The 14,052-nt window shown below is 43.1% G+C and overlaps 1 protein-coding gene across 2 annotated transcripts; it reads right to left on the bottom strand.

Annotated features, from left to right (window-relative positions):
• Positions 1-1,973: 1,973 nt before the first annotated feature.
• Positions 1,974-13,514, bottom strand: ropn1l (rhophilin associated tail protein 1-like). Of its 2 annotated transcripts, none has more exons than XM_014181688.3 (6): positions 13,086-13,514; positions 12,722-12,854; positions 12,435-12,558; positions 11,489-11,650; positions 11,077-11,252; positions 1,974-2,383 (listed from the first exon to the last, which is right to left on the bottom strand). In XM_014181688.3, exons 2-6 carry the CDS (start codon positions 12,850-12,852, stop codon positions 2,320-2,322), a joined length of 657 nt encoding a protein of 218 aa, XP_014037163.1. In that variant the 5' UTR covers positions 12,853-12,854; positions 13,086-13,514; the 3' UTR covers positions 1,974-2,319. The 2 variants fall into 2 exon arrangements, with proteins under 2 accessions (XP_014037163.1, XP_014037164.1); XM_014181689.3 differs by lacking the exon at positions 1,974-2,383 and adding an exon at positions 9,798-10,096 and having other exon boundaries at positions 13,086-13,513.
• Positions 13,515-14,052: the final 538 nt, after the last annotated feature.

Below are 14,052 nucleotides of genomic sequence, written 5' to 3'. Positions count from 1 at the left end.
TGTTCTCTCTCCCTACAGACCTCTCCAATCATTTCCTTTACCACAGGGCCTACACAACACCTTAAAGGCATAGAGCTGCCCAAAGTTCAGATGTCTGGAAAAACCCAGTTTATTTCTGAGGTAAACTTTAACCAGCCTGAAATACCCTGTGCGGGGTTTTACAGGTCTCTATGAGTGGTTTCCCCTTTTACCATAAAGCACCAATCTGCTGAGTATTAATAGGTTCATTAGCAGCTCTTGAACCAACAGGTCAATCAGTTAATTGGCCTGAGCAGAGGACACCAGGTAGACACTAAAGGAGAGAGAGAGAGAGAGAGAGAGAGAGAGAGAGAGAGAGAGAGAGAGAGAGAGAGAAAGAGAGAGGTAGAGAGAGACAGAGGTAGAGCCAGAGGTGGAGAGAGGTGGACAGAGAGAGGGAGAGATGCAGTTGGGCAGAGAGAGAAAGAGAGAGACCAAAGATTAGACAAAAGTTCTCAATTGGTACAAAATATATAGCGTACTGCACACACTACAATTACTTAGGTTTAAAAATAAGCTCAACTGGACACCTTAATGAGGCAGTGAATTAACTGAGAGAGAAAGCACGCAGGGCATTCTATGCCATTAAAAAACAAATTCAAATTGAAATACCTATTAAAATTTGGCTAAAACTAATTGAATGTGTCATTGAACCAATTGCACTTTGTGGCAGCGAGGTGTGGGGTCCACTTGCAAAACAAGGTGTCACCAAATGGGACAAACACCCATTGAAACCCTGCATGCAGAGTTCTGTAAGATTCTCCTACATGTCCAGAAAAAAACTACAAACAATGCAGGCAGGGCAGAATTAGTCCAATATCCACTAATAATAAAAATTCAAAAAAGAGCAATTGAGTTTTGGAAACATCTAAAATACAGTGACCCCCTCTCATATCATTACCAGGCCCTGCAATACCAAGAGCTGAGCAAAGAAACGAGTCCCCTCATCCAGCTGGTCCTGGGGCTGAGTTCACAAACCTGTTCTACTAACACACTGAAGCCTCAGGACCAGAACATCCAATCAATCAGAATAAACCTAATTACAACACAGTCAACACAAAACTACATTGCTTATTGAGAAACACAAGCACAAAGCAAAATGCAGTGCTACCTGTCCCTAAATCGACAGTACACCCTGGCTAACGATTTGACCATGGTTACTGATCAAAACCTTAGAAAAACCTTGACAAAGTACATGCTTAGTGAGCACAGCCTTGCCATTGAGAAGGGTAGACACAGGAAAACCTGGCTCCCTGTAGAGGAAAGGCTGTGCAACCACTGCACAACAGCAGAACCTGAGACGGAGCTGCATTTCCTGACAAAATGTCAAACATATGAAACAATTAGAGAGTGTCATTTCCCCAGATTTGAAACCCTTAGGTTTCAAAGACCTCTCTGATGAGAGTAAGCTACCCATCCTGTTGGGGGAGGATGCAGAGCTGTGGGTTTGTAGCCACTACATTGCTGCATGCCATAAGATGAGGGACAGTATCTGACAGACCAATCAACCTACACATGTCCTCTATGCTTATTGTTATTGTTCAATTTATGTTTATTCTGACCCTTATTACTGTTGTCCCATTGACAATTTTGATTCTTATTATATTATAAATATCCAAAGTAAGCTTTGGCAATATGTACATTGCTACGTCATGCCAATAAAGCAAATTGAATTGAGAAAGGTAGGCAGGGAGAGAGAGGTGGAGAGAGACATGGAGAGAGAGAGGTGGAGAGAGAGACATGGAGAGAGAGAGGTGGAAAGAGAGAGATGGAAAGAGAGTGCATGGTAAATGGCATTAATTAAATAGTATTTATTTAGCCTTCTGAGTAGCAATTAACAAATTCTAATCACAGAGCAACGCCCTTCATTAACACAAGTTGTTTGTATGCGTGCGTACTCGCTCGCATGTGTGTGTGACTGTGTGTGTACGTACCATTTATTAAAAGACAGCCTAGACATTTTATAAAACAACTTTATTCAGTCCCAAGTGGATTGAGAATTCCCGGAACCAAAGTACAAGTAAATAAATAGTCCATAAGAGTGGACATGGATATAGATACACACATACTGTCATTTCACAGTACAGTATTATAGACAGGCAATAGGCAGACACGTATTTGAATGAGGCTTCCTGTCCTGGGTCCTAGTTACTGCAGTCTGTTGGTCCACAATACAGAAAGCATTATAATTCAGGACAGGGAAAATGGGGTTTTACTTTTGGGGGTATAACTCATCCATTCTAATGCTGTTGGACTGGAGGATGATGACAAACAAGCAGGAATGACTGGTTTCAGGAAAAATCACATTTCAGGAAAAATCACATCCCTGAAGTTAGCTGTCTGCACCATCCCTCCTTGGCATTCCCTAGAGGATGAAAGAGAAAAAGAGGGGAGAGGACTTTAAAACATGAAAATAGTTGCAATAGAGGAGAGAGGGACCTTGCTGTATTGTTAGCTGGGACCTACCCTGACAGCATGTTGCCAGTGGACAAACGCTGTTTTCCCTCATCTTTCCCTCTCTCGTCCATCTCCCTTCCGGTTAAGCTCTGTCCACTTGTTCTCTCTCTCGCTTTCTTTCTCTTCCTCCCTTCACACTATTCTGTGATAGCGTCACCTCCCTAGAGATGTTGTTTCCCAGAGCCAGGCTGCAGTAGAGGCTGCTGATGTGCAACAAATTCTTCTCTGGGACCACAGCCTCTACACACAGAGACTGGCACTACGATCTATGGAGCCTTGTGCACAAGCGTCAGTCCTAAGCTACCTAAGGATGATGAAGAGACTAGCACAGCCTAGAAGGGAGAAGTGGGTTACCAGTCTATCTGAGAAGAGGGATTCTGATGTGTCCTGGCTAGGTCGCGCCACACTCACACAGCATGGCCCCCTCATGTTTTAGAGCTGTACCTATCCAGAATTAGCTGAATACACAGTACTGTTGGTTAGGACCTATAATACTGTGAATACACAGTACTGCTGGTTAGGACCTATAATACTGTGAATACACAGTACTGCTGGTTAGGACCTATAATACTGTGAATACACAGTACTGTTGGTTAGGACCTATAATACTGTGAATACACAGTACTGCTGGTTAGGACCTATAATACTGTGAATACACAGTACTGCTGGTTAGGACCTATAATACTGTGAATACACAGTACTGCTGGTTAGGACCTATAATACTGTGAATACACAGTACTGCTGGTTAGGACCTATAATACTGTGAATACACAGTACTGCTGGTTAGAACCTATAATACTGTGAATACACAGTACTGTTGGTTAGGACCTATAATACTGTGAATACACAGTACTGCTGGTTAGGACCTATAATACTGTGAATACACAGTACTGCTGGTTAGGACCTATAATACTGTGAATACACAGTACTGCTGGTTAGGACCTATAATACTGTGAATACACAGTACTGCTGGTTAGAACCTATAATACTGTGAATACACAGTACTGCTGGTTAGAACCTATAATACTGTGTATTATGGTTACATCCCTTCATTTGGAAAGATAAAGAGGAAAACCCTACTCCGCTAAGCTTTGTCTTACCTGTGCTAGTGTGTGTGTTTGTAAACTTGTTCTCTGATGGTGTGTGTTTATAATTGTTCCCTGTCACAGGTTTGTGTGTGTATGTACAGTGGCAAGAAAAAGTATGTGAACCCTTTGGAATTACCTGGATATTTGAATAAATTGTTCATAACATTTGATCTGATCTTTATCTAAGTCAAAACAATAGACAAACAGTCTGCTTAAACTAATAACACAAACAATTATACGTTTTCATGTCTTTATTGAACATACTGTGTAAACATTCACAGTGCAGGGTGGAAAAAGTATGTGAACCCTTGGACTTAATAACTGGTTGACCCTCCTTTGGCAGCAATAAACTCAACTAAACGTTTTCTGTAGTTGTGGATCAGACCTGCAAAATGGTCAGGAGGAATTTTGGACCATTCCTCTTTACAAAACTGTTTCAGTTCAACAATATTCTTAGGATGTCTGGTGTGAACCGCTCGAGGGCATGCCACAGCATTTTAAATCGGGTTGAGGTCAGGACTCTGACTGGGCCACTCCAGAAGGCATATTTTCTTCTGTTGAAGCCATTCTGCTGTTGATTTACTTCTATGTTTTGGGTTGTTGTCCTGTTGCATCACCCAACTTCTGTTGAGCTTCAATTGGCGGACAGATAGCCTTACATTCTCCTCAAAATGTCTTGATCAACGGAAAAATGAACTCCCAAGTTTATGATAGCAAGCTGTCCAGGCCCTGAGGAGGCAAAGCAGCCCCAAACCATGATGCTCCCTCCACCATACTTTACAGTTGGGATGAGGTTTTGATGTTGGTGTGCTGTGCCTTTTTTTCTCCACACATAGTGTTGTGTGTTCCTTCCAAACAACTCAACTGTAGTTTCATCTGTCCTCAGAATATTTTGCGAACATCCAGGTGCTATTTTGCAAACTTCAGACGTGCAGCAATGGTTTTTTTTGGACAGCAGTGGCTTCTTCTGGTGGTGTCTTCCCATGAACACCATTCTTGTTTAGTGTTGTGCGTATCGTAGACTCGTCAACAGAGATGTTAGCATGTTCCAGATATTTCTGTAAGTCTTTAGCTGACACTCTAGGATTCTTTTTAACCTCATTGAGCATTCTGCGCTGTACTCTTGCAGTCATCTTTGCAGGACAGCCACTCCTAGGGAGAGTAGCAACAGTGCTGAACTTTCTCCATTTATAGACAATTTGTCTTACCTTGGACTGATGAACATCAAGGCTTTTAGAGATACTTTTGTAACCCTTTCCAGCTTTATGCAAGTCAACAATTCTTAATCTTAGGTCTTCTCAGATCTCTTTTGTTTGAGGCACAGTTCACATCAGGCAATGCTTCTTGTGAATAGCAAACTCACATTTTGTGAGTTTTTTTATAGGGCAGGGCAGCTCTAACCAACATCTCCAATCTCGTCTCATTGATTGGACTCCAGGTTAGCTGACTCCTAACTCCAATTAGCTTTCGGAGAAGTCATTAGCCTAGGGGTTCACATACTTTTTCCAACCTACACTGTGAATGTTTAAATGATGTATTCAATATAGACAAGAAAAATACAATTATTTGTGTGTTATTAGTTTAAGCACACTGTGTTTGTCTATTGTTGTGACTAAGATGAAGGTCAAATCAAATTGTATGACTAATTTATGTAGAAATCCAGGTAATTCCAAAGGGTTCACATACTTTTTCTTGCCAATGTATGCATGTGTGTATGTGTGTGTATGTGTGTACTTTGTCAGAGTTGCAGTGGGTGTGTTAGGGATTTAGTGATTTCCTCTCAGTGAGTTGGCTGCTGTTCAGGTTTGGCATCATGCTGCAGTCTGTCTCAGCAGCCAGCCAGCCATTACCTCTCTACGAGGTGAGAGTGCTCCCCATCAGTGAGTGTACCTTTGGCATCATGACGTGGTATGTCTTTAAGCAGCATACATAGGTTCAGTTTGCTCCTGGCAGAACTCGGCGAGGGGAAGTGAACTTCTGTGCTCGCATACTGCCTAAAGACATTTGCCGTATCAACAACATAACCAGAAATCGGCCATTCAATTTCATGTTTGTGCCGAGGAGATCTTAGTCGCACAATTTTCCATCTAACTAAGATGTTTGGTACAGTATTTCTCAATGAAAAGCAGTCGTCTCTCGTTTAATGACAAACACTTCATTGAAGAATCCCTACTGTTGACCAATCACTGACGAAGGGGCGTAGACTTCGGGTAATGAACTTCGGGCTGCCTCAAGAAAAAAAATGGTGTGCTCGATCACCCGCAAAAAAATAACTGCCGAACGCAGCCGAACTTCAAAACAAACAAAAACGTTACAAAATGTTGTCATAATCTTAACAAATAGGGGTGACATTTACCAAGCTCTTTTCTGCTCCTTCACTCATCATTGTCAAGAGCCAATCAGATCAAATTAGTACTTTACCTAAAAGAGCCAGCAACCAATTAAATCACAGAATTACCTAACCAATCACTGCAAGAGTTCATCAAGCGCTGCCAGGAGAAATTCAGATCATAGGCTTATTAAGCAGTGCTGCCAATAGCCAATCGGATGACAGGGTGTTGTGAGGTAAGGGAGTTCATGACATTAGAATCAGGGACATGCTAGCCAGGGAACTAGATTAGCCCAATGAAACCCTGGCACAGATTCAAGAAACACTTTGTCTGGCACGAACACCCCACTGTAAAATCTACATTGATCATCTTTCTAGTATGAAGCAGCCTAACTACAGTGCCAGACAGGCAGATAAAAAGTGTAATCCTCAAACACAGGCACATTCTCCAGTCACCCCTTGCTCAAAGACTTTGCGTCCAACCCTCCCCTGAAATGCTCCCCTGAAATGCTCTAGGAGGGGTTGAAATATCAGAGACCTTCGCCCTCTATGTGGCTCCCAGGTCCCTTAATGGTTTCTACCGCGTCGGTCATTGTTCCAACTCAAGTGACACAAAAGTATTCGATCACCCACGTTCGGTTAAATACAAGCTAAAATACGTCATATATTGTAGTACAACACGTTGTTTACATGCCCAAGTGGGATGGTTTACATTGGTCAGATGAAACACACGCTCAAATTAAGAATAGCTGAACACAAAACGGCTATCTGCACAATAAATATGGACTATGCGAATGCGCGGCATTACGCAAACGCTAATCATGGCTCAGCCTCTACCTTGAAATTCTGGGGTACTCAGAAAGTTTCTCTTTCCTCCAGAGGTGGCAATATAGTGAGGAAATTGTTAGAGACACTTTGGATCGACTGCTTAGATTGCGCCGAGACAAAGGGTCTGAATGAACAGCTCTCTTTCTGTCTATTGTTTTTCAAGTGTCTACGGCTCTTGACTGATGATCATACTCGTTTGAATAACCTGTGTAGTTTCTGCTACTACTACTGATATGTATGATTGACATGACGAATACAACACTTCCTGGCTGATGAAGGCGAGTCATACCTAAACATAAGCCTATTGGTTGTTTCTCTTGTCAATAAATATCAGATTTACCCAGCAACAGATTGCTCCTTTTTCCTTTATTCTCCTGAAAAGTCACCAGTTGAAGTATCCTGGGGTAAGGAATGATAGTCACCAGCTGAGGTATCCTGGGGTAAGGAATGATAGTCACCAGTTGAAGTATCCTGGGGTAAGGAATGATAGTCACCAGTTGAAGTATCCTGGGGTAAGGAATGATAGTCACCAGTTGAAGTATCCTGGGGTAAGGAATGATAGTCACCAGTTGAAGTATCCTGGGGTAAGGAATGATAGTCACCAGTTGAGGTATCCTGGGGTAAGGAATGATAGTCACCAGTTGAAGTATCCTGGGGTAAGGAATGATAGTCACCAGTTGAAGTATCCTGGGGTAAGGAATGATAGTCACCAGTTGAAGTATCCTGGGGTAAGGAATGATAGTCACCAGTTGAAGTATCCTGGGGTAAGGAATGATAGTCACCAGTTGAAGTATCCTGGGGTAAGGAATGATAGTCACCAGTTGAAGTATCCTGGGGTAAGGAATGATAGTCACCAGTTGAAGTATCCTGGGGTAAGGAATGATAGTCACCAGTTGAAGTATCCTGGGGTAAGGAATGATAGTCACCAGTTGAGGTATCCTGGGGTAAGGAATGATAGTCACCAGTTGAAGTATCCTGGGGTAAGGAATGATAGTCACCAGTTGAAGTATCCTGGGGTAAGGAATGATAGTCACCAGTTGAAGTATCCTGGGGTAAGGAATGATAGTCACCAGTTGAAGTATCCTGGGGTAAGGAATGATAGTCACCAGTTGAAGTATCCTGGGTAAGGAATGATAGTCACCAGTTGAAGTATCCTGGGGTAAGGAATGATAGTCACCAGTTGAGGTATCCTGGGGTAAGGAATGATAGTCACCAGCTGAGGTATCCTGGGGTAAGGAATGATAGTCACCAGCTGAGGTATCCTGGGGTAAGGAATGATAGTCACCAGTTGAAGTATCCTGGGGTAAGGAATGATAGTCACCAGTTGAAGTATCCTGGGGTAAGGAATGATAGTCACCAGTTGAAGTATCCTGGGGTAAGGAATGATAGTCACCAGTTGAGGTATCCTGGGGTAAGGAATGATAGTCACCAGTTGAAGTATCCTGGGGTAAGGAATGATAGTCACCAGTTGAAGTATCCTGGGGTAAGGAATGATAGTCACCAGTTGAAGTATCCTGGGGTAAGGAATGATAGTCACCAGTTGAAGTATCCTGGGGTAAGGAATGATAGTCACCAGTTGAAGTATCCTGGGGTAAGGAATGATAGTCACCAGTTGAAGTATCCTGGGGTAAGGAATGATAGTCACCAGTTGAAGTATCCTGGGGTAAGGAATGTTTTTTGGAGCAACTGATCCCCCCCCTGTTTTTATTTAAGTTGGACTGAAGGGCGTTTGGGTGTACCTTTTTTACATTGTTCTAACTACAGTTCCCTCAGTAATTATTGGGACATTGAATCATTTTTTCTTCTTTTGGCTCTATACTTCAAAACTTTGGAAATCAAGCATGACTATGGGCTTAAAGTGCAGATTGTCCACTTCAATTTAAGGGTATTTTCATCCATATCGGGTGAACCGTTTAGAAATTACAGCACTTTTTGTACATAGATCCCCCCCCCCCCATTTCAGGGGAGGAAAAGTAAGTATTGGGACAAATTTACTTATATGTTTATTAAAGTAGTAAAAAGTATTTGTTCCTATATTCATACCACACAATGACTACATCAAGCTTGTGACTCTACACATTTGTTGGATGCATTTTCTGTTTGTTTTGGATTATGTTATGCCCAATAGAGATGAACGGTAAATCATATATTGTGTCATTTTGGGGTCACTTTTATAAAAGCACAAATATCATACCCCAAGACATCCCCATTACAATAACAGGGTAGGTTAGCATTTATATGTACTTTAATAAACATAAGTGAATTTATCCCAATACTTTTGCTCCCCTAAAATAGGGGGACTATTTAAAAAAAGTGGTGTAATTTCTAAACAGTTACCTGATATGAATACCCTCAAATTAAAGCTGACAGTCTGCACTTTAACCCCAAAGTCATTGTTTGATTTCAAATCCAAACTGTTATAGAGGAGAATAGAGCCAACTGAAGAATGCTTCACTGTCCCAGTAATTACAGAGGCCACTGTACATCATCCACTACATGAGTAATGAGAGAGTTCCATACATTGTCAAACTGAGATGTAGTAATACTTCCTCATCATACATGATGACTGTATGGGAAAGAGAGTGAGATTAGTCAGGTTTGATTCTTGTGTTCCACCACTGTACTGATGTGTTCTCTGGTTTTCACTACCACAGACAGGCAATACACTGTGTCTTACAGCATGTGTTACTGGGTACTAGTCTACTAGTGTCAGCTAGGCCCCAGAGCATCTGTTCAGAGCTGTCTCATTCACTAGCCTTATCACTGTTGTACTGCTGAGAGGACCACTACCATGAACACCCTCTCCATTTCACAAGAGCGAGCGGGCGAGCGGGCGGGCGGGCGGGCAGGCAGGCAGGCAGGCACCCTCTCACTGGCTAAATGAATATACCAAGTTGAAAAAGAATGCAACAGGCACTTCATTGACAAGGCATGAGCATGACAAATTAACTATCGACTAACCTGTCAGGGCAGGAGTGGTTCTCATTGGTTCCAGTGATACTAACCTACATTCACACGCAGTACAGTACAGTACAGTACAGTACAGTACAGTACACCTTCCATGTTATATCACGTCCCATATAACAATAAGATATGAACCAAACTCAATTGCCTGGGAAATAATTCAAGCAACTGGGTATCACTACTGTACAGATCTGAGCTTTAACAGGAAATACATCAACTGATCGTGATTCCATGGGGATTTAGAGAAGACTATTTATTTGTAGAATAAGTAGTAAAGCCAATTCCTTCCTGCTACTCGCTGTTTCTTCCTGCTCTTTCCTGTCCTTTTCGTCTCTCCCTCAATCTCTCCTATTATCTAAATGTTTTGCGGCTGTAGAAGTTGGCCAGCTGAATCATCCCATTCTGCTTGGTGCTGTAAACCACAAGAAACACACAAAGTAAAGCATTGAGAGGTAGAGAGAGAGAGAGGTAGAAAGAGAGAGAAGTAGAGAGATAATGTGTAAGAGAAGTAAAGGTACAGAGAAAAGTAGATGTAGAGAGAAAGGTAGAGAGGTAGAAAGAGAGAATGTGTAAGAGAGGTAAAGGTAGAGAGAGGTAGGGATATAGAAAGAGAGAGGTATAGAGAGGTAGAGGAAAATAGAAAGGTAGAGTGAGGTAGAAGTAGAGAGAAAGGTAGAGATAGAGAAAGGTAGAGAAAGGTAGAGATAGAGAGAGGTAGGGATAGAGAGGTAGAGGAAGAGGGAAAGGTAGAGAGAGAGGTAGAGATAGAGAAGGGCAGAGGAAGAGAGAAAGGTAGAGAGGTAGAAGTAGAGAGAAAGGTAGAGATAGAGAGGGGTAGGGGAAGAGAAAAAGGTAGAGTGAGGTAGAGGAAGAGAGAAAGGTAGAGTGAGGTAGAGGAAGAGGGAAAGGTAGAGTGGAGGTAGAGGAAGAGGGAAAGGTAGAGTGGAGGTAGAGGAAGAGGGAAAGGTAGAGTGAAGTAGAGGAAGAGAGAAAGAGTGAGAGAGTGAAGTAGAGGAAGAGAGAAAGGTAGAGTGAGGTAGAGGAAGAGGGAAAGGTAGAGAGAGAGGTAGAGAGAGAGGTAGGGATAGAGAGGTATAGAGGTTGAGGAAGAGAGAAAGGTAGAGTAAGGTAGAGTGAGGTAGAGCGAGGTAGAGTGAGGTAGAGCAAGGTAGAGGTATATCTGCAGTTTCTCTCTTGTTATGTCAGTCACTCAATTAGCCCATGTCAGCTAACATGCCCAGGGGCCCTGACCTCCACGGGGCCCCCATTGATTTTGTTAGTGATTCTCACTCAGATATCATATTAACATTGCATAAGTCATGGCAAAATGTATAGAATTGCAAGACATGAGTGAGTGTAGATAGAGAGAATGTAGGGTAGTGTACCACTCACACAGACTCCTGCAGGCTGCTTAGGAAGCTATCTATCTGGTCCTGGGGGATCTCTCCATCCAGGTGGGCCAGGTAAGTGTACAGCCCTACAAACGTATCAAAGGGGATCCTCGCCGCTCCACCCTCCTCATTCTCCGTCAGGATCTCACACGCATACTTCAGGGCACTGATGATGGTCTGAACACACACACACACACACACACACACACACACACACACACACACACACACACACACACACACACACACACACACACACACACACACACACACACACACACACACACACACACACTTCAGAAAAGCATAGGCCATCAAGACAGTGCAATACTGCCATCATGTGGTATTTGCAAGCACTACACCACAGTTTCTCTCTGAAGACTGACAGACAGATATCGGAGCCAGGGACTCACCCCTCCCAGAGCGCTGCAGCCCAGGGCGAAGAACTGCATCCAGTGGATGTTGTCGTTGAAGTTCCCCAGGGCCAGCAGAGTGTCCAGCTGCTCTGAGGGCAGACACAGACCCTTCCACTTCAACTGCAGCTCCTCCTTACTGATCGTCTCCTTAGGGGCCAGCTACATTCACAGGGACAGAGAGAAGGGAGAGAGGCAGGAGAGGTCATCTTTTCTTTATACAACAATAGAAGCCAGCGACATACAATACAGGGAGAGAAAGAGAGGTACCTTAACATCCTACCACAGAGGGGGAGAGGATGGGAAGGACTTTCAGCACACCTGAGATCAATGTGTCAGTCAGTGAGTACCTGTTTATGTAGGACCTTCAGCAGGCCTGGAGTCAGTCAGTCAGTGAGTACCTGTTTATGTAGGACCTTCAGCAGGCCTGGAGTCAGTCAGTCAGTGAGTACCTGTTTATGTAGGACCTTCAGCAGGCCTGGAGTCAGTCAGTCAGTGAGTACCTGTTTGTGTAGGACCTTCAGCAGGCCTGGAGTCAGTCAGTCAATGAGTACCTGTTTGTGTAGGACCTTCAGCAGGCCTGGAGTCAGTCAGTCAGTGAGTACCTGTTTATGTAGGACCTTGAGCAGGCCTGGAGTCAGTCAGTACCTGTTTATGTAGGACCTTGAGCAGGCCTGGAGTCAGTCAGTCAGTGAGTACCTGTTTGTGTAGGACCTTCAGCAGGCCTGGAGTCAATCAGTCAGTCAGTGAGTACCTGTTTGTGTAGGACCTTCAGCAGGCCTGGAGTCAGTCAGTACCTGTTTGTGTAGGACCTTGAGCAGGCCTGGAGTCAGTCAGTCAGTCAGTGAGTACCTGTTTGTGTAGGACCTTCAGCAGGCCTGGAGTCAGTCAGTACCTGTTTGTGTAGGACCTTCAGCAGGCCTGGAGTCAGTCAGTCAGTGAGTACCTGTTTGTGTAGGACCTTCAGCAGGCCTGGTGTCAATCCGGTATCAGTCTTCTGTGTGGCAACGGGCATCTCCAGCCTATCTTTGGCTGGCAGAGTGTCTCCTTTGGACAGGGCAGAGAAGTACCTGATAGAACAACAAACATTTTAACGAAACAAAAATTGTACTTTACCCTAGACATTATCTGTGCTCAGCAACTGGGTAGTTACAAGGCCAATGTCCTACCACCTGAACCATAAAAGCTGGGCTCTTTTAGTTGTACAGTCACATCCAGGGAGGCTGTACTTACGCTGCAGACCACTGTAGTATGTCATGGGGTTGGGTTCTGATTGCAGCTTTGGTGAACTGTTTGAGAATGTCTGGTAGTTCAGGGGGGATGTTGATTTGCTGTTCACAGTACATAGTATCTGGAGGAGGCATTGCTGGGAAATATAGTGGATATGAAATGTTATTCATAGTTTTCAAGATGTGATAAATTATCTAACATTAGATAGCCAATGAACGTGCCAATCATTACAGAAGACAATATTGTAACAGACAAGCTAACGTTAGTTAGCCGATCTACACGAATGAGATGACAGCCTTAACGTTCAGCAGACATAAGATGGCTGACAGAGTCGTATAATCAATTTACTTACTACAAAAACTCTTACCTGAATACTAATCGAATATCTTACTTGTTGCTAAAAAAACAAAAAAAAACAAGTAAGAGAGTTAATTTGCTAAAATTATATAAAAAGTTGATTTGGTTTAGAGATCGGCCAACTTAATTTTCAATCCATAGCAACTTAACGTTTGCAGTCAACGTCACATAGCAACAGCAACCCTCGGTGATTGGACCAGAAAGAAGTCATATTTGTTCCGCCACCGGGTGGCGTCGTTCCAAACGCTCAGAGCGTTCGTAAATTCAGAGTTTTGTCAGATTGTCTGTTCGTAAAGTCAGAGTTTTGTCATTATCCGTTAGTAAAGTCAGAGTTTTGTCAGATTGTTCGTCTGTAAATTCAGAGCGCACACTGGACACTGGTCGAGTAGGGTTGATCGGAGCGTTCTGACCTCACAACGGCAGTCAAGCACCCAAGCTAACGTTGGCTAGCTAGCAAGCTAATTCCAAACACCTCACTCTGACCATTTCACTCCCCCTAGCAGAGCTGGTTAGGCTGTTTTCATGTTATCTAGAGCGTTTGTGACTGAGCTGCTGGCAACAATTTAATTACGCTTTTTTTGTTGTGCCGAGGTTTACTGACAACGGCCATATTCATCAGTTATTCTGCGCTCTGGCACACTCAGACGAGAGTTAAGACAGAGTTAATTTACGAACGCACCCTTAGTCAAATCAAATTGTATTTGTCACATGCTTCGTAAACAGGTGTAGACCGTCAAACGCTTACTTACGGGTCCTTTTCCAAACAATACAGAGTTAAAGATAAATATCATATAAATATAAATAGTGACACAGGGAACAAATACACGAATAACAATAACGAGTAAAAGTAACATGGCTATATACAGGGGTAGGAGTAAAGTGACTACACAACTGGATAGATAAAACAATAGCAGCAGCAGTGTACGTGGTGAGCATGAAAGTGTGTTACGTCAGTATGCATGTTTGTGTGTTGGGGT

Source organism: Salmo salar, chromosome 29, assembly GCF_965601325.2.
Source record: "Salmo salar chromosome 29, fSalSal1, whole genome shotgun sequence".
Lineage (NCBI taxonomy): Eukaryota > Metazoa > Chordata > Actinopteri > Salmoniformes > Salmonidae > Salmo > Salmo salar.
Note: the sequence above shows the minus strand (reverse complement) of the source record. Positions and strands in the feature narration are given on the sequence as shown.